Source organism: Echeneis naucrates, chromosome 3 (assembly GCF_900963305.1).
Source record: "Echeneis naucrates chromosome 3, fEcheNa1.1, whole genome shotgun sequence".
NCBI lineage: Eukaryota > Metazoa > Chordata > Actinopteri > Carangiformes > Echeneidae > Echeneis > Echeneis naucrates.
In genome coordinates this window covers 2,671,923-2,691,023 of record NC_042513.1, presented here as the reverse complement: position 1 = coordinate 2,691,023, position 19,101 = coordinate 2,671,923, and the positions used below count along the sequence as shown (strand labels likewise).

The window sequence follows — 19,101 nt, the reverse complement described above, 5'->3', positions numbered from 1 at the left end:
ACAGACTTGTCTGGTGACAGTTAACATGAAATGGTGAAGCCCCTCCTAAAAAATAATTGGAAAAGCACAATTAATTTTAGTTATCAAAAGAAAATAGTTTTAGGAAAAAAAAGCATGTCTTTGGTGAGAAAAAAGCTAAGGTGCCAAAAAATGTGAAGCCCAGAGATCCCTATTAAGCTTCATGCAGGATAACAATTTAGGCTTGGCTTTATGAGAGTTATTTGCAGTTCAATCAAATTATGTATGTACAAAACTAGTGAAAAGTCAACTTTACATGATTCCTGAGGATAAAATTATGTGTTCACATTGAATGTTTTGATCAACAGTTGAAATCCACAATAGTCAGGCAGCAAATTCTCTAATTTGAGAGACCATAAAGCGATTTGTTGATTTGTAGTTCATCAATATAGATATTCAGCCTTTTCTGATGATCTCGTCCTGTCATTTCAGCTCTATGTTTTCAGTATGTTCCTGTCCAGTGCAGTGTGAGGGATAAAATTTAACTCATAGTAGAAGCAACAAGTGGTAAAATGTGAACAGCTCCAACAGCAAATTCCATTGGTAAGAAGTAGGAGCATTTTCCCTAGTGGTGAACTGTACAAAAGTGATCATATTTATATCACATTAAATCTTCAATCAATAAGGCCTGTGATTGGCACAAAGCACTAACTCATACAAGTCAAACAAGTATCAAATATCAATATTGATGCTGCTGTTTTACAGACTTGTCTGGTGACAGTTAACATGAAATGGTGAAGCCCCTCCTAAGTTCATCAATATTGATATTCAGCCTTTTCTGATGATCTCGTCGTGTCATTTCAGCTCTATGTTTTCAGTATGTTCCTGTCCAGTGCAGTGTGAGGGATAAAATTTAACTCATAGTAGAAGCAACAAGTGGTAAAATGTGAACAGCTCCAACAGCAAATTCCATTGGTAAGAAGTAGGAGCATTTTCCCTAGTGGTGAACTGTACAAAAGTGATCATATTTATATCACATTAAATCTTCAATCAATAAGGCCTGTGATTGGCACAAAGCACAAACTCATACAAGTCAAACAAGTATCAAATATCAATATTGATGCTGCTGTTTTACGGACTTGTCTGGTGACAGTTAACATGAAATGGTGAAGCCCCTCCTAAGTTCATCAATATTGATATTCAGCCTTTTCTGATGATCTCGTCGTGTCATTTCAGCTCTATGTTTTCAGTATGTTCCTGTCCAGTGCAGTGTGAGGGATAATATTTAACTCATAGTAGAAGCAACAAGTGGTAAAATGTTAGTCTCTTCGTCCTCAAGTTGCTGCTTTATGTCTACCCTCTAGATGGCAGTGAGATAATAGCTTTAAGAGCTGATCTTCAGTTTGTGTCCATAAAGCCTAATTTACTTCGTTTGTCTGTGTTTGTAGACAGCTTTGGTCATACCTCAATGAATTGTAGTTCTTATTAAGGCACTTATATGTTGAATGTCATAATGTGATTCTAAACCTGTAATACATTTCCCCAACTCAAAATGGGTTATTTAATTTTACACACAAATCGTGATGAAATAGAGAAAGCGGAGAGGCCAATGAATTGAAGGATAGAATGCATTGGAGAGAGCTGGATCCAGATCCTAATCTCAGATGGATTTATTTTTTTTACTCCCAACAGTGTTGCATAATGCCTTAATCCAGAACTGTCAATCAAACTTACACAACTCCATTTTCTGCTGTCCTTGACTACAGCCATCTTTAAATTCCAGCCAAACAGCAGCTTCTCATGTCAGATTATCACATACTTAATACTGTTGTGGGATTCAAGCGAAACAAGTAACAATGTTAAAATATACTATCAATCTCATTAGGTTTGTTTTTTTTAATCAATCTGGTTGAAAGCCCATGCCTACTTTTATAATTGTCCTCATATTTTGAAAACATTGAACACGAAACACTGCAATATATTTCCCTTAACTTAATATTTGATGAACCTTTTGTAATTTATGTTATCTAACAGTAAATGTACAGCTGATTATCTTGACTTTGTGTCCAAAGACGGGGTCATCCTTCAGAGTACTTCCTTGCTGTGGAAATCTTCATACACTCAGTGTGTCAATGTGCTTGTTTATCAGATCAATGATGGTGTCTGGTTTTTATCAAGACAGGGTTCTTGTACTGGCTGCTTGTGTTAGGGTTAGGTCAAGTATAGTCAAGTTATTGGAAAAGAAAGTTATTTTTTTTGGTATTATAAACAAAGTAAAGTTTCGGAAAACTTTCCAAACAATATTCAACTGTAGGGAGCAGAGCTGGTGCTTAAAGAATTATCCACACGTCCTGGTGGTAAAGCATTGAAGATGGAAACATTAGAGCATGGGAATTTGTGGCAAACTGAGAGGTGCATTAGGCTCAGTGGATGTTTTCTTTTGTTTTGCCCTTTGGGTAGTATTGGAAGTTCATTGCAGCCACTCAGCTGCTCTGGCTCAACACCTTAGTTTTCCATGAGAGCATTTACAGCCATATTGGTGCGGTATCAGTGAATCTGTATGTGGATAATTGACACACTCAGTATCTTCCTAAATACCTGATATCACAAACCTAATATAAACTACCTACAGTTTTTTTCTGAAGAGGAAAACCTCTATAATAAGAAAAACTAGAGAGGTTTAGAGGTTCAAGGACAATTATTAGATAACAGTGGAACAATGGGATTCACAAGAGTGAGTTAGGAAAATATAATGCCAGAAAACATTTATGTAAAGCCTCTTGTCCAATTAGACATCCAAGTAAGAAAAGCCTTGGTCAGCAGGCGGGACAGTAACATCTGCATGGGCTGACTGCTAGCAGGATGAATCTCTAATGCACATCTAACAGCTGCAGGAAAAGCATACAGAAATGTGAAGAAGAGGATAGTGCTGGTCTGCAGGACTTTGTGGCTCAGCTGCATGACAACTGCTTGAGAGTGACATCGGCATGATGATTCACAGTATTCACTCACTACATGGTCAAAAAGTATGTGGACATTTGAACCCTCCATCCGTTATTATGGTGCTGTATCAGCCTATGCTATATTTTGGGTACATGTCTCATATGCATCTTAATTGGTTCCGAGAAAATCAAATCTGCAAGTTAAGAACACACAAACACAACCCCCCCACACACACATTTGCAGAGCTAATACAGATGTTTTTAGGACGACTTGCAGTTTGAATTGCTGCCAAAGTAGCTCCGTTGATGTATTGATTCATGGCAGCAACCTCTGACACAGACAGATTATTCTGCAGTTAGTGGTTGTTTTAAGCTGCAGATTAACAATGGGTGGCCATTCTTCCTGTGTCAGTATACAGATGTGAACCAGAACATATACTACATATACTAATGCATGTAGTGTGAGCCATATGGGGGACAGAGCAGAGGATTTGGTGGCTAAGAGGGAGAGGACAGAGCTATAAGACAGTCAGTGAAGTAAGGAATAAAGTTGATATTTTACTCATCTTTAAACTGAGTGTCTATAATGTGTATTACTCTCCAATCTGTTAAAACTATTTCACACATTAGATTGCCCCCACCCTTGACCCACATAGCTTTAGATTATTCTCACATGGGCTGTTGCTATTCTCAGGGGCTGCTCTGTATGAACACTGGACTCCCAGGTGGGATGGATTGTCTCATCCTCACTGGGATGTCATCCATCTGTTCACATGGTAAAGAATCCTCTTGACACCTCTCATAATGTTCCCGTTTACTGTCATTAGTGGAAAACCCCTTGTTCAATAGTAAAATTAGGTTTTTGTGTGTGCTTCCTGACACATTCAATGCACATTATCAATGGTCTGCTGCATCGAAGCTCTCTATGCCTCTTGCCTTGTGCCCCTCCCAAGTGCAAATGCATTCACTCACACAGATACACTCTAACACAACATCCTCTTACTCTCTGCAATGCATTGGTCTGTTTCACTGTTAATCCGACCGGGTTGTGCCTCAGTGCATTGCTGTACTTCTGCAATCTGATGAATTCCCAGTGGATGGGAGGACACATCACAGTTTAAAGCAGAACTTTATATTCTTTGGATCCACAGCCAGTGGGAGCATCACACCAGAGCCTCTGATTCAGAGGAGGGACTAAGCTTCACGGGACTCTGCTGAGCCAAATGATGAAGTCCCATCCAGGCATCTCAATTATGCTTCTGTCCACCATTCTCTGCTTCGGTAAGTATTCCTGTTTTTCTCTTTAGTTTTCAGTTATTGTCTAATTGTGTGTGAGAGATTATGTCCTCTACAAAAGGTTTTTAGTGCTTGCTTAGCTTGTCTTGATTTGACTTTTTTTTTTTTAAGTTTTAAATAATTTCCTTCAACTGACTTCAGGTGGGAATTTACATTGATGACGAATTGCAGAAGGTTTGTCAGAAAGAAATTCAAAGGCAGTTAACATGAGTGATGAAAACATTTCACTGGGCTTATTCTGAAACTGAGAGGGTGAGAGAGAAAGCTTCTGCAACTGCACTTACCTTAATGAAATGGTCATTGTTCCCTCATGCTCTGATTCTCTTTCTCATTCGCTCTCTCTTTCAGTGTATGTGTGTGTGAGTTTGTTCATGTAGATTAGTGTACATGTTTTGTGATGTGAATTGTACCAACATTTTTGAGAGTTTGTGTTATTCTAGGATGATGAAACGATATACAGGAACAAAAATACATAGAATTAAAGAATAAAAGAATAAAATCTGAAAACAGAAACATTTTACATTAAAAACAATAGCAGCAGGATAAACAATACAGTAACAATCCTGATTCAAATCTGTCAAAAATAAGTAAGCAAATACAAGACTAAAGACTTAAGCAATCAAGTACAAATATAAGCTGCATTCATTAATAACAATTAAATTCAATGAGTAAAACATAGTGATCATGGACAGCAGAGATGATTATTGCTAAGGATGATTTTAAGGCAGATGGTTCCACAGTCAGAGTTGTGGTTTAAAGGGCTATAACGGATGGGCGATATGCAGACATATCTCTCATCCTTGTTGGGATGAGAATGTTTTTAGATTGAAATTAAGGTGAATGTTAATCCTGCATTACGTATTTAAAACAGTACATATTTGACGTATTTGAAAACAGGATGCTTGTACACTTGTAGCTATACTTGTGAAAAATGCACATTCAAACATATTTTAGACACTTGGTCAAAAAACTATTTAAAGTAAAAGTTTGGCCTCCGTGTTTGCCAGTCTACAATTGCATGTGTTTTTTGGGGCTGTGGGAGGAAGGACCTAATGGGGACTCCATGCAAACTGCACACAGAAAGGCCCCAGCCCAGGGGTCCTAACCGAGAAACCTTCTCAATGTGAGGCAAAGCTACTAGCATAAAGCTACTACTGTGCCACACTGCACCAAAATTGTGTTGAAATGTTATCATCAAACCTTATATCACAGCTTTTTAGGTGTCTTAAGTGAAATCTGAAAAACTGTTTTAGTAGGATGCAGCCTGTATGAACTGATCAATGCACTCAGACAGCTGCCGAATGGTTTTGTAGTCTTACACTGAATTTGGCTTTGAGGGTGAATAATCCCTCCAGATGAATGGAATACAACATATTTCTGTATTTGTTTGATCCGACTAAGCCTGGATGGATCAAGTCATGAGCATTGTGTGTCACTCTACAAGATTGTAGTGATTTTATTTCTCACTCTCGTCCCTAATTTTTAAATATACATATACTGTCGTTACCAAGTCCCCATATAAAGAGTCACTTAGACCAGTTCTGCTCATTTAAATTTTAGATCCAACATTAGTTTCTTTAATCTTTTTCCTTCTCAACAGGATTGGTCCCTGTGACCTTTGGAGCGGCAGCCCCTGTTTCATGTGGTTCCATCTACAAGAGTTTTGCTCAGTGTTTGCTAACACTTGGAGACAGTTTGGTGGAAACACAAAGAGACCAGAGCACACAGGACATTGATGCAATCTGCAGGTATGTGTGTCGCTGTGGTAAACATCCACTCATGCCTTGTTTGTCATAATTTAACTCTTTAAATTGTTAAAGATGCTCTATGTCCAATCAAAGCTCATTTCAGCAGAACTGGCATGATGACAATAACGCAGTGCCAGTTCTCATTTCTCTGTCCATCACTATGGTCCAAATTGAATTATTTCAGCTATTGGATAGAGTGATATCAAAATAGAAAACAGACATTCATGGTCAACTTTTAGTGGGTGAATTTGAGAAAGAAACATTACTGAAATTCCTACGTCTCATCCATTGCAAAACAAATCACGTCCCTATCAGATTCAGTTGTACCTTCTGATTTGTGTTGTTAATACGCAAACACACCAAACTGAGGATGGTGACACAGATAGACTAGCCTAATATTAGGTTGGTAACATTGTCATTGTGAGCATTAGCTCTGCTTTTAGTAATGAACCTACAGAGTCCTAATTGACCCTGATCTGTCCTGGTGGGTTTTGAATTTTTTGCTGCAATATGTTTACTATTCCATAAATGAATCTGGATCTTAAAATGAACATCACCAGTCAAAGGCATTGTTAAATAAATTTGAAATATTATTAATTTCATTAACTTTCAAGAGTAAACCAAAATTAAACCATATTATTTCACCACCCTTTGGTGGACATGGTCAGAGATGTGCTCTGTTGCAGCTGTAGCCACACAAGGTCAGGAGAAACAAGACTGTTGAGATCATAATGAACTCTCTGCCTTTGCTTGAATATCCATGTACTCTCATCACTGGCTCAGTGTAGTTAACACATATTACATCTTTTCCTGCCCTGGCTCCCTGAAGGTCCTGGAATGCATTCCATGTCTGTGCTAACTCGGCTTTGGCTGGCTGTCCTGGAGAACCGGCAGAAGTCTGGGAATCTCTGAGGCAAGAATCCAGGAAGACACAGTTTTCTGGAAACCTCTACGACATGTGTGCTAGCCGTACCACACTCCCACCCAGCACTATGCCTGGACCTCAGAGTCCCCCGACCTCCGACCAGACCAACCAGGAAACACTGAAAGGGAAAACATACAAGCACGGTGTAGCCCTCAGTACTCTTTTGTTCCCTGTATGCAGCACACTTCTGGTTCTGCTCAGGTGTTAGTTAGCAGATCAATCAATGAGCTGATCAGAAAATATTCCACCCCTTTATGAGCCACACATATCCATCGTTCTGATCGGATTTCTGTTGGTATGATTTTACATGCCTTGCCTTCAGGGAGAACAAAAAAGATATAAATGCTCATCTTATAAATACTAATTTACACAGAAAATGTGTCACTGTCTTGGACATGTGCACTGCACCTAAATAGTTCCACTGTTAAAATTAAATTCACATTGTACTGCTTGGTCATAACATATTTGTCAAGCATTTAAATCTGTTCAGAACTGAAGAGCCCCCTGCTGAAAAAATAAATGCGAATAAGCTAATAGTAACAATACATGCCTCAATTTCATCATTACCACAGTACATCAGAAGCAGTGGCTGATTTTTTGGAGGACAGTGGAGGAATGTCTATGGGCATGTGTTCAGATTTGTTTGTGATCCTGTCTGGTGTGACCCAGATCAGGTGTGTATTATCATAAGGGAAAAATAGCATTTTTTGACAGAAAGTTTAATTCATCATTCCGTGTGACTAGTTTTAATCCAGAAAACAGATTTGTGTAAGGAATGATACTTTGCACTGTGTGTATGTGTGTGTGTGTGTGTGTGTGTGTGTGTGTGTGTTGTTGCTACATTTGATCACTAAAACTGTATTTTCATGTGATTTCTCTGGTGGCATGCTGTTTTTAAGCAGTTATGTTGCTTTTTATACTCTGAGCTGCTGCAGGTTACAGTAAAGGTTCACTTTAACAATTTTTATAACTTTAAGGCATCCCATGTGGGCCAAATAAAAAGAATGCATGGCAGTAAATAACACACTAAGGACTAAATCATAAATGAAATAACTGCCAAATACTAAAAGATGAAGACCTAAGATAGGATATGCTTATTCTCATCCTTAGAACATGAACACTTATTGTTAATCTTGATATTATTCTTTGATTCTGAGAGCTCCAACAAGACTACTCACTGGTTTTCATGTGGTTCATGTATTTGCTTTTTGTTTTTGACTTTTATCTTTTCCTCATAGCAATATGGAGTGGTTCATTGCCTCTTTGTTTCACTCTGGCAAAAACTGAAATGAAAAGGTTTGCTGACAGACTCAATGTAGAGTTTTCTTTCACTAAAACGGCAACTATTGCTTTTCTTGCAGTTAATGAGCATCTGAGTCAGATTTTCTGTGCAATTTTAATAGTCTTAAGCTATTTCATAACAGCAAAATCATGAGTAGATTAAACTAATTTGTCTTTATTCAGTCGCAGTGCTTCAAGTTGAACCTTGAAACCCTTGAAACAGTACCTCAGAGTCTGGAGGAAAGACGCTTCATAAACATGATGTGAGCAGCTGTGTTTGGCAAAGTGGGACAGGTTACATCTAGTTTAGATAAATTAAGAGGCATGCAATGCCGCCTGAAGGAATATTACTCCCCAGGAAATCTAGAAGGGAGTACTACCACTTGGGCATGAGCAAAAAGGTCACACAGGCTCAAGAACACTTGAGAGTGATACAAGTCCAATGTGTCCAAAATGTTATTGACAATAGCCTGTTAAAATAAAATCCATTAGACAACAAGGTACAAAAAAGTAACAGACACTTTAAGAGCACGATTTGTGATGGGTTCCTTTTTTGGTTTTGGTTTATTGATAAAAAACAAATGCTAGGTACAGGGCTGATGAGTCAGCTGGCTGAGGTGACGAGCTGAGGGAAAGGGAAGGGGGTCCACATGCTTTAAACTGAAAAACCACACTAATAAATACCAAGTGTGTTACTAAAGAGACCACCACCACCACAGAGATCAGTCCCTCACTCAGTCCCCCTGCTCCTGTCCAAAAAAGTGAATAAATAAAAAAAGAAAAAGAAAAAGGCAAACTGTTAGTGTAGTAAGAAGGGCAAACTATTTGGGTAAATATTTAATTGTAAAGCTGCTCACCTTCACAGATCAACAAAGAATCAACTGTGTTTATATAGCAACTCACACATGCTCTCACAAACCATACCAAACCGAACCAGACCAACCCAGTCCAGACCAAACAAGACCAAACCAGAACAAACCAAACCATACCAGACCAGACCAAACAAGACCAAACCACGCCACCACTGTGTAACCGGTTGATGGACTCCCCCAGAAGTATCTTTGCAGTCCCTGCCAATTGTCAGGATGGAATTGATTGATTACTCGGAGCCCGGTGACACTGACAGTGACAGGAAGCACTGATCATCCAGGTGAGTGCAATCACATAGATGGATTTTGGCTTGTACTTCTGATTCCAGCTGCAGATTTCATATGAAGTTGTGTCTGACTCTTGTGTCAAGTGGAATTCAGACCGAATATATAAAAATATTTTTGGCTTTGTCTAAATTTGCTAACACATACTGAACAGGCAGCTGCTATGCAACAGACAAACAAACTAAAAGTATACTTTCTCTCTCCCTCTCTTTCTTTTTTTATGATATCTTTGTTTTTTTATTGTCTATCTGCTTTTTCTTTCTGTTACTTGTCCATTGTGGAGAGATATGTGTCTGTGAAACTTTGACGTCATAGCTTTAGATTGAGCTCAAGAATCAAATGAAATAAAGATACAATATCTGACTATTAGGCCAAAAATGTTTTCTATCCTTTTAAAATGTATCAATAAGTAATCATTGCATAATTTTGTAATGTGATGTCACGAAGATTATCATCTTGTTTTAATTCTACAGTTTTACAGGAGGACTTAATACAAAATTCAGAAGACCATAAAAAAAAAATAATTATCGTCATCAACAAGAACAACAAAACAAACAAACAGAAAAAAAACAACAACAAATGAACAAAAAACAAAACAAGACAAAGAAAAGGAACCACTGTGAAATCCTGAGGTATTTCTGAAACAGTACACCCCTGAAGGATCAGCTACTAAATCTTTGAACCATCCCCAGTACACCTTGGCTCAAGATAATCTCTCTTTGTCCTGCATTTCACTCCAGAAAATCTGCAATTTTTTTACGGTTCCTCAAAGCGCCCACATTCTGGATCCAGCTGTTGAAATGTTTAAGATACAGAAACAATGCCCCCCCACCACAACCACCACCACCCTTTTCTCAACAAAGATGCATCATCTGTTTGGAAAATGAGGGAGATGGAGAGCAACATTCGTGGGATTTTTACCAGTGCTAGCTCCTCTGTAACAGATGGTGTGTAGTGTATAATATGGCTGGGATTATGAATCCCACGTGTAGTAGATTGTACAATCAAATATACATGATCAGGACTTTATTTTACAAGAAAATAAACTACTGCACTGCCCAGCAACTCCCCCTGTGATTCTGTAAAGACATGCCCTGAAATATCTAAGAAATCAATAAGATGTAACTTAATCAAGTGACAACAATGAGAGGACAGTCAACTATTGACCTTGTAAATACAATATAACAGACTGAATATAGAAATGCATTTGATCCTTTTGAGGCAAGGCCCTGTTTTTTAAAATGTCTCTGCCAAAGTGGAGCCTAAAAGCTTATTAGTGTGATTTGAGTACCACTTCATCAGTGCTGTATATCAGAGACAGCCATGAAGGGAGAGAGAGGGAGCAACAGAGGCGAACTCAACATACTCACTTTAGTGTCAAATTTATCACTTCAGAGTGAAATGTATAATAGTAAAAAAAAAACAAAAAAAAAACCACGTGAGTGGCGGGTGCAGGTCTATATAGTTGCATGGCTGTCCAGCCTCCACGGTTAATACTGAAAAAGCAGCAGAATGAAGCAAACGCCCGCGTTACATCGGGAAGGTTAGCTGCCCGTCACATTCTTTGCAGCAGTCAGAGATTCGGGTCCTGGTTTTGTGAGCTGGTGCGGGATCATGGAGGAATTGGCTCGGGAGAGCATCAGCCTGTTGGCCCGGTCCGCGTCTCATGCGGATCCTCCGCAGCTCGGCTCCTTCGGTGCCGTGTTCATCATGCTGAAGTCTGCGCTGGGAGCCGGACTCCTCAACTTCCCCTGGGCTTTCCAGAAGGCGGGGGGAGTGAATACAGCCATCACCGTGGAGATGGTGAGTAGACACCTGCAAAAGTGTTTCAAAGCTTCCTGGGCCCGCCTGAAGACTGACCTCAATGATTTCTATTTTCATACGACATATTTTGGGGCTATTCGATTCTCATTTGATTGACAGATGATGAACAGCTTTTCTTAATGACATATTTCTATAGACTAACCAGTGTGCGTGTCTAATGTAACGTCTGGCCCTTCAGAGGGTTTAATGGCCAACTCTATAGAATCAGCTCACTTCTGTCTCTCCTTGGTGTGAAAGAGGCTCATCCTTTTCACAGGTGAACTCTAATGAACCTTCCAGTTTTAGTCAGGATCTGAACTGTCTCCTGACTGCCGAAACAATGTCTGAGTGTTTCACAGATGGGTAGCCATGCTTTCCAAGAACTGGCTGAGGGACCCCAGGAGGTCTGGGCGCCCCTTAGAAGGAGCCTCTGAAGTGAGATGGTTTTTGGACAGTCTTAGAACTCAGTGTCACTTGTTACCAAGTAAAGTCTTTCTCAGTTGCATTGCGACACCAATTCTGTATATTTATTTTGTCCTTAAATTAGAAGAGCAATTAGAATTTCATTAGAAGGTTCAGATAGATTTAGTAGTTTATATAATGTGTAAAATCTGTTGTTGCAGGAAGCTTTAGAAACTAATTTGAACAGTTTACTTATCAAATGGTGGCTGTTAAATTTTATTTACTCTTCAAGTGTATTTGTCTCAATGCACAAATGCCAAATATAGACTGGCTTTGTAAATGCTATAGTTCATTGTTGTGCTGAACTTGTGTAACGTTAAAAATACATTTCAGGTCATGATATAAGCATAGGAGGTGGTCCACATTAGCTCATAATTTTTGTAAATAAAGAATAAATTAAGGTTAAGCTCCTGTTTGTGGTGCCCTGGCAGGTATCCCTAGTCTTCCTCATCAGTGGTCTGGTCATCCTTGGATACGCCTCATCTGTCAGCAGACAGAAAACCTATCAGGATGTGGTGAGAGAGGTGTGTGGACGAGCTGTGGGTCAACTCTGCGAGGTCTGTTTCTGCTTCAACCTCTTCATGATATGTGTTGCCTTCCTGGTGGTGGTGCAGGACCAGTTGGAGAAACGTGAGAACCATATCTTATTTGCCGTTGCTGTCAATAGTCTGTGTTTGTCATTCTGATTGTTTACCTGTTCTTCTTTAATAAAAGTATTGCATGTGTGTTGTAAGAGGAATGATAGAAACAAAACCAAAAAATCAAAAAATATGTCAGGACTCTGAATGATCAATGTGTAAAATTTAGGATGCAGTTGAAAATGTCTTTAAGGTCTAGGGATCTGAAAAGTCTCTTAGATCTTGTGACACAGGCAGTCAGTCAGCAGAATATAATTTAATAGGAATTTTACATGCCCTTAAAATACCATGATCACAAAATATTTAACATACAACTCAACAGCAGGAAAAAACTGGGAATAACTAACAGGTAGTGAAATGTGGCCCACTGGTTCTGGACATGTGGTCTTGCCTTGCCTTTTGTGTCATAAAAAGTTCGAGTTTCACAAACTGTGGATCAAAGATGGATCAGGTGATATATCAGTGTGAAACACACCGAAGTCTTTAGGGCCTTCAAGCTGAAACCAATTAGTCTGCAACGTTGCTTGTGTGCAGTCCGCTCACGTCTGGGAGGCAGGAACAACACTGAATAAGAGTCCCTGGATGATTGTGGAGTGTAATTCAGCAAAGTAAAAGTTGCACCACTTAGTAATTCATATTGGGTGGCCCACTATCTATCTATCTATCTACTGCCTTCCTTCTCACCTCCTCACCATCTCTTAATCATCCAGCACTGGTCTTTTTGCACTTAGCATGTGTTTTCATTATTTGACTATTTCCCTGTTATCAAAATACTAGACTCAGTTTCTTATTAATTTAGCATCAATTTTCCTTATCAGAAAATTAATCTCATCTTAAATCACCTGCACTTCAATTTCAATTCTAACTACTATGGAGCATGTGACAGGAGCAATAGTGCATCCCCTTTTAATTTTCCTTTTGCAATTTTATCACCCTTTGAATCTATTTATTGTTTTTATTATATTCTAGTTTTAAAAAGATAATGTAATTTAATAAAAAAAACATTCACACATAGAGAGGATGCAATACTTAGTGAGGTTATTATAGATAAATTATTTCAATGGATAAACCTAAGAAAACCAAGCAGATTTTTGGTTGAGCAGGCAGGAAGATATAGAAACACTCAGGTAGCTAACACATGGAGAAATATTGTGGAATAAAGGCATAGGCATGTCATTGGACAGGAAATCTCAGGTGTATGAGTATTAGACATAAGGTGGTCTAGCAATCAGGTATCAGTCCCAGGGAGGGAAGTCTAAGGACATCTGGTGGGTGGATGGAGAGAGGCACATCTGGGACTTGAATAGTGACAGTCATGATGTTATGTCCAGTGGAGTCCAGTGACAACCCATGATAGAGATATCTTTGAGGGCAAATGCTTTACACACAGGAATTTCCTGTTTCTCATGTCATGTATGGCCATCCACCACCACTGAAGCTTTCTCATTTAAAACGTCAGAAATCACACTGTTCAGCAGGCTACATGTTTAAATTAATCTTAAATAAATACAGACAGTTTGTATAATTTGGCTCTATGTCGTGAACTGACGCCTTCAAATAAATAATCTTACATTTTCTTACATTTTCTTTTGTCTCTCCAGTGTGTATTTCTTTATATGAGGCTGTGACAGGATCAGTTGAGGAAGAAATGCCGTACCACTGGTACACTGACCAGCGATTTGCCCTCTTCGTCATGTGCCTGGTCATTATCCTACCACTGTCCATCCCAAAAGAGATTGGCATCCAGAAGTATACAAGGTACATAACACTTCCCTGGAGTCAGAGTGATCAGCTCTGACAACCAGCAGACTGTGATATTTTTTTTGTGATTCCTTTCTGTCCTCCTGCTAGTGTGCTGGGGACACTGGCTGCTACATATCTCTGCGTGGCAGTGATTGCCAAATATTACCTGATGGAGAACCATGCAGTGATAATAACTCCAGAGCACAGCCAAGGGTTGGTATCCCTGGTTTCTCAATGGATGTGTTTGTGTTTACCATTAGCTCATCAGTAACTGTTTGAGTGTTCTCTGTGTTTTTCAGTGTCAGTTCATGGGCATCGATGTTCAGCGTTGTGCCAACCATCTGCTTTGGCTTCCAGGTAGGCTCATTCACAAAAAGTTGAAATTTTTCAAAGAAAGGAAGTGCAAAGAAATATGGGGTTGATAGCAAACCATGTACTCATGTCCCTGGGTTTGTCACACCCTGGGTGATCAGCAGAAGTAGGAAATCCACCCAGAACAAAACTTTCTGTTTAAATATTCTTTATGTGTTTGAAGTGCCATGAAGCCTGTATAGCAATCTATAGCAGCATGGAGAACCAGAAGCTCTCCCACTGGGTGGTCATCTCTGTGGTCTCCATGTTCTTCTGTTTGCTCATATACACATTGACTGGTGAGTTCACCTCTAAAACATGAAGTCCACTTCAGTGTGGGCACACCTGAAATTTTCCCATAACAGCCGCTCTCTCCATGTCCAAGGTGTGTATGGATTCATGACGTTTGGACGAGCTGTCGCCTCAGATATCTTGATGTCGTATCCAGGAAATGATGTGGTCATGATAATTTCCAGACTCCTCTTTGGAATATCGATCATCACCATTTATCCTATCATTCTACTCCTGGGGAGGTAAGTGACACCAGAGTCGGGTTTTTGTATCTTTTTTGGGCACAATCATGTGACACTTTTTTGATGTAAAGACAATATGTTGTCTGTGGGATAGATCAGTCATCCTCAACCTGATAATACGACTTCAAAGGCGTCGGCGGGGAATCGTGACTCACTCATTTGAGAGTCGCTGCAGAGTTGTTCTTACTGTGATCTGGATCAGCGTCACTCTTCTCATCGCCATGTTTGTTCCAGACATGGGCGAGGTGATCAGTGTCATCGGAGGGATCAGTGCCTTCTTCATCTTTATCTTTCCTGGTATGAACACAACCTTGACTTCAATATGACTTCAGCTGGGTTTATACTAGCATAATCACATTTGAACACTAATGCATTCATATTCCCACTTACTGTGCATTAGTTTGTTGTTAGTCAATGGTACACCAAAGAATTTCCCTAGAATTGGAACTTACAAGTATTTTCATTATCAAGTAATATGGCAAATTGCTTTCTTGATGGATGATGATGATCATTTTCTCTGCAACTTCTCAGCAAATAGAAAAACCCTATAATCCCCAATTTTAAGCAGCACAAATAAAGTGTGATTGGTTTGACATTTTTTGTGTGTCTTTGTCTTTTGAAGGTCTTTGCTTAGTGTTCACGATGCAAACAGAAAGTGTGGGTCCAAGACTCCGGTGAGTGTTAGCTTAAAGTGGTCATATGTGTGGGAAATTACCTCTTTTTTCCCGAGTTATTAGGAATTACTATTGTACTGAAGATTCATATTTTCATTCCTGATTTTTTTTTTCATTGCAGGGTGATTTTAACAGTTTGGGGAGTCATAACCATTGTAGTTGGAGCCTTCATCTTTGGACAGAGTACAACCATTGCTGTCATGGAGCTTTTTCAGAAATTCTGATTTCCTCAGCATCGTTATCTTTATCTCGAGCAGCTGCTTCACTGTCACATCTCTTTTGGTCCAACTGAATGCTGCATTTGCAGGTAGTTTTCAGTTGTACATGTGACCTAATTCAGTGTCCTTCATATTATATATTTACTATAGAAGACTGTATTTATTATATTGTCCATGTATTATGCATACATATTATATTTGAATGGATTTTATCAGTTGAAAGTTGTTTTTGGTGACACAAAACTCCAATATATTCAGCTATGAAATATGTATAGAAAAAGCTTATTTGTGTTTGAATTTGCTATTGTTTTATTTTGTGTGCTTTACCAATAATATATCTAAAATATATTGTTGATCAGTTTCATTTGCCTGGTACTGCCAGGGGGCAGTATTGCACCATTGAGGAATTATTTATTTATGTATGTACTTTTCCATTCACCCATATATATGGTGCTGCATATTTGAAACAAATTATCATGGCTGTTAGTGCCACAGTGAGCATTTTGAAATGTGAACAAAAAAATTCGACATACCGTCAAATATGAACTGTTACTTTCATTGTCTTTGGATTATGTGTCCATACCTGTGAAAAAATTAGACATCCTTTATCTTTTAATGAGTGTTTCCCTTCTTTGCATTTGGTTGCTCTGTTTCCACTGGTCTCTACATGTTCCGAGTTATATGAATGATCTCAATCTGCAGCTTTCATAGAGCTCAAAGTGATGGCTAGGTGTGCTGAAAACAACAATTTTAGGAGTTACAGCACACTGCCTTTTAGCATGCACATGCTCACACGTGTGTGATTGTTTGAGTCAGTAATGATTTACATTAAGGGCATCATATCTGTGCCTGGAGGGGTCTGCATAAAGGCAACAAATCAGCCAACCCAGTTCACAGAAATGAAGGAGACTTCTCCACTTATCTGTCTGAACACACAGAGTGATTCTGAACTTCATTCAATGGTGCAATAGACCATCTAGAAACACAAAGCTGCTCCTTATCAGCACTTCAGTTATGTAATAGGTTTTTTCATTTCATGCTGTGTTAATGTCCTTATGGGAAAACCTCACACTATGATACTCTACATGCGTTTAGCCTTTGGGATTATATCTCAACCTTCTGGCCATATGACTAAATCCATGAAATACCAGGGAAAAAAATCATAGAAAATCATACACAGCACAAACTCTTTTGATCCTGCAGCTCCTCTCACGGAAAACTGGCCTGTGGCTTTGTTACAGCTATCAAGACTATTGCACATTAGTTTGCTGCTCTTTAACCCACTTCAGACTCCTCTGCCTCTCACAATTTGAAGTTTCACAAAGCTGATGCTCTATGGCATCATGTTGAGACAAAGCAGAAGCAGTAGCTGCTCTCTGAAGCTGTACTTGGTGGGGCTTTGAGATGCATGTTAATGTTAATATGAAGACGTGATTGGATTGTTACTATGATAACTAATTGTATAGGTCTGCATCACCTGGGACTGATGTTTTTAGTCTTATGTGATTACTGAAGAAATTTAAATTATGACCATATAGAGACAAATTGGTCATTAAACTTCACCCTGCAGGAAACAAGAATTCGTGTCTAAGACTTTGTGACAGTCCATTCAATTCTCCTCGTAGTTAAAATGTTTCAGTCTGGACCAAACCGGCCAATTGCAGCTACTGACTGATGCTGCCATCCGTGGTTACGGCGCCTCTAGCACAGCAAAAATCATCCATTGCACTCTGCATTACAGTATCTTTTCATTTTCCTCTGTCTCTGAAAACTCATTTCCCGTACTCATTATCATGCTGTCCCCTGTAGCTACATTGTTATTGAACGATTACTTGTAATGTAGGTTTCTTGCAGTGCTAATTAATGAAATGGCAATTTGTGGTGACGTCCCTTTTAATCGTTTAATTGTTCCTGATAAGAGCATCAGTAAGAGGCCTGAATGAAAACAGACAGCTGTGCAATATTCGTTACAATATGTGTGTGTTTGTGGTTTAGCCCAATTATTTTGCTTTAATTTCAGTCTTTCTCCACAATATTTAAGAAATAGGAAGTTACCATGTGATCAATTTTGACTACAACTGTTCACATAACCATGTTACACAGTGCTCTGTATAACATGGTTGTAGTCATGCATATGACCTTGCTTTTTTATGCATCAAGGTTATGACCAGCAGACAGCGCTCATCTTGATGGAGATAACTTGCACACATCACTCTGCTCTGCCTTTATTGAAGCAGTGACCTCTGGGCTGAACTCTGGTATAATCACAGCAGTGGCAATGAGCTCAGGTGAAGGAGAGGCCTCTGTCACCTTTCATATTTGTATGCAACAAATCACCTTAAGACTAAATCACACAGCGTTTGTGGTGATATAAATGCACCAATGTTGGTCCTTTTCAATATAGTCTTCAAATTTCTCAATGTTACAGTGTGGTATAATTTATTGTGTTTTATTAAATAATACTGATGAGGTGGTTTGCATTTGGCTTAACAAAATGGTTAAAATATCAGTATCAGACAAGCAATAAATCCAAAAATAAATTTACGTTAAATGCACAGAGACAAGACAACATACCATTACGTTTCATACCCTCTGAAAGATGTTTGTTAGTTCATAGTTTTAGTTCAGAACAGATCTACAAAGCTTCAGAAACCTTACTATTTAAATCTTTTAGATTAGTAAGCTGTGTGTGCGACACAGTGAATCTTGATGTTTTTTGTTGTCACTTATTGCTGGTGTAACAAAGGTTTATCTTTAAAGACTGAATAAGTTGATGGTGCTTTCTCTTGGTCACTAACATGACAGTGCTCACCAGCATCATAAATCTGGAGATGTGAGAGACTATCGGCTCACAATAATGAAATGCACCAGACATTTGTCACCTGCAGCAATGCACAGCTTACCTATTGTCTCACAAAAAACTTGGAAGAGATCAGCTCTATAGCCAGAAAACTGTGTATTGCTGTCTCTTTGAAAAGGCAAAGAGACCCAAAACTGAGCAACTGTCTCACAATATATATGAAACACTGAAGACGACATGGACAGTATAGAATTATGACACACTGGAGGCAGTGCAAAAAAATTAATGAATAAATAAAATTAATTAAAATTAACAAAAAAAAAAAAATTTTTTTTGCATAAAGAATACTGGAACATTACAGTTTTTCTCAGTCGCTTTGGTAAATTTTTCACAACACTATTAACATTTGCACAACAGCTAATGCGTTTCTCAAAACAATTCGTACTAACTGCAAAACCTAGTTGATAACCTGTACTTACTTAAAATGGATTGTTCATTCTTCAAAAGCAAGTATCCTTGTCAATAAAAGCGTCAGTGTCATCAGAATGAAAAGTCCTGCCACCATGGTTTATGAA

At 38.8% G+C, this 19,101-nt stretch overlaps 2 protein-coding genes across 2 annotated transcripts; both read left to right on the top strand.

Annotated features, from left to right (window-relative positions):
* Window positions 1-4,102: 4,102 nt before the first annotated feature.
* On the top strand, window positions 4,103-7,148 carry nrn1lb (neuritin 1-like b). The gene is made up of 3 exons (XM_029498975.1): window positions 4,103-4,181; window positions 5,797-5,944; window positions 6,774-7,148. The coding sequence occupies exons 1-3, from the start codon at window positions 4,124-4,126 to the stop codon at window positions 7,075-7,077; spliced, it is 510 nt and encodes a 169-aa protein (XP_029354835.1). The 5' UTR covers window positions 4,103-4,123; the 3' UTR covers window positions 7,078-7,148.
* Window positions 7,149-10,918: 3,770 nt separating this feature from the next.
* On the top strand, window positions 10,919-15,732 carry slc38a8b (solute carrier family 38 member 8b). The gene is made up of 10 exons (XM_029498915.1): window positions 10,919-11,107; window positions 12,001-12,199; window positions 13,809-13,965; window positions 14,059-14,163; window positions 14,250-14,307; window positions 14,486-14,600; window positions 14,687-14,834; window positions 14,929-15,131; window positions 15,457-15,508; window positions 15,630-15,732. The coding sequence occupies exons 1-10, from the start codon at window positions 10,919-10,921 to the stop codon at window positions 15,730-15,732; spliced, it is 1,329 nt and encodes a 442-aa protein (XP_029354775.1).
* The last annotated feature ends 3,369 nt before the right edge of the window (window positions 15,733-19,101 follow it).

Excerpts from the sequence above, each read along its gene's own strand:
- slc38a8b (XM_029498915.1), top strand. The coding sequence starts at position 10,919 with ATGGAGGAATTGGCTCGGGAGAGCATCAGCCTGTTGGCCCGGTCCGCG. Across the intron at positions 12,200-13,808 it reads GCAGGACCAGTTGGAGAAAC|TGTGTATTTCTTTATATGAG; the intron begins GTGAGAACCATA and ends TTGTCTCTCCAG. Across the intron at positions 15,132-15,456 it reads CTTCATCTTTATCTTTCCTG|GTCTTTGCTTAGTGTTCACG; the intron begins GTATGAACACAA and ends TGTCTTTTGAAG.
- nrn1lb (XM_029498975.1), top strand. The coding sequence starts at position 4,124 with ATGATGAAGTCCCATCCAGGCATCTCAATTATGCTTCTGTCCACCATT. Across the intron at positions 4,182-5,796 it reads GTCCACCATTCTCTGCTTCG|GATTGGTCCCTGTGACCTTT; the intron begins GTAAGTATTCCT and ends CCTTCTCAACAG. Across the intron at positions 5,945-6,773 it reads GACATTGATGCAATCTGCAG|GTCCTGGAATGCATTCCATG; the intron begins GTATGTGTGTCG and ends GGCTCCCTGAAG.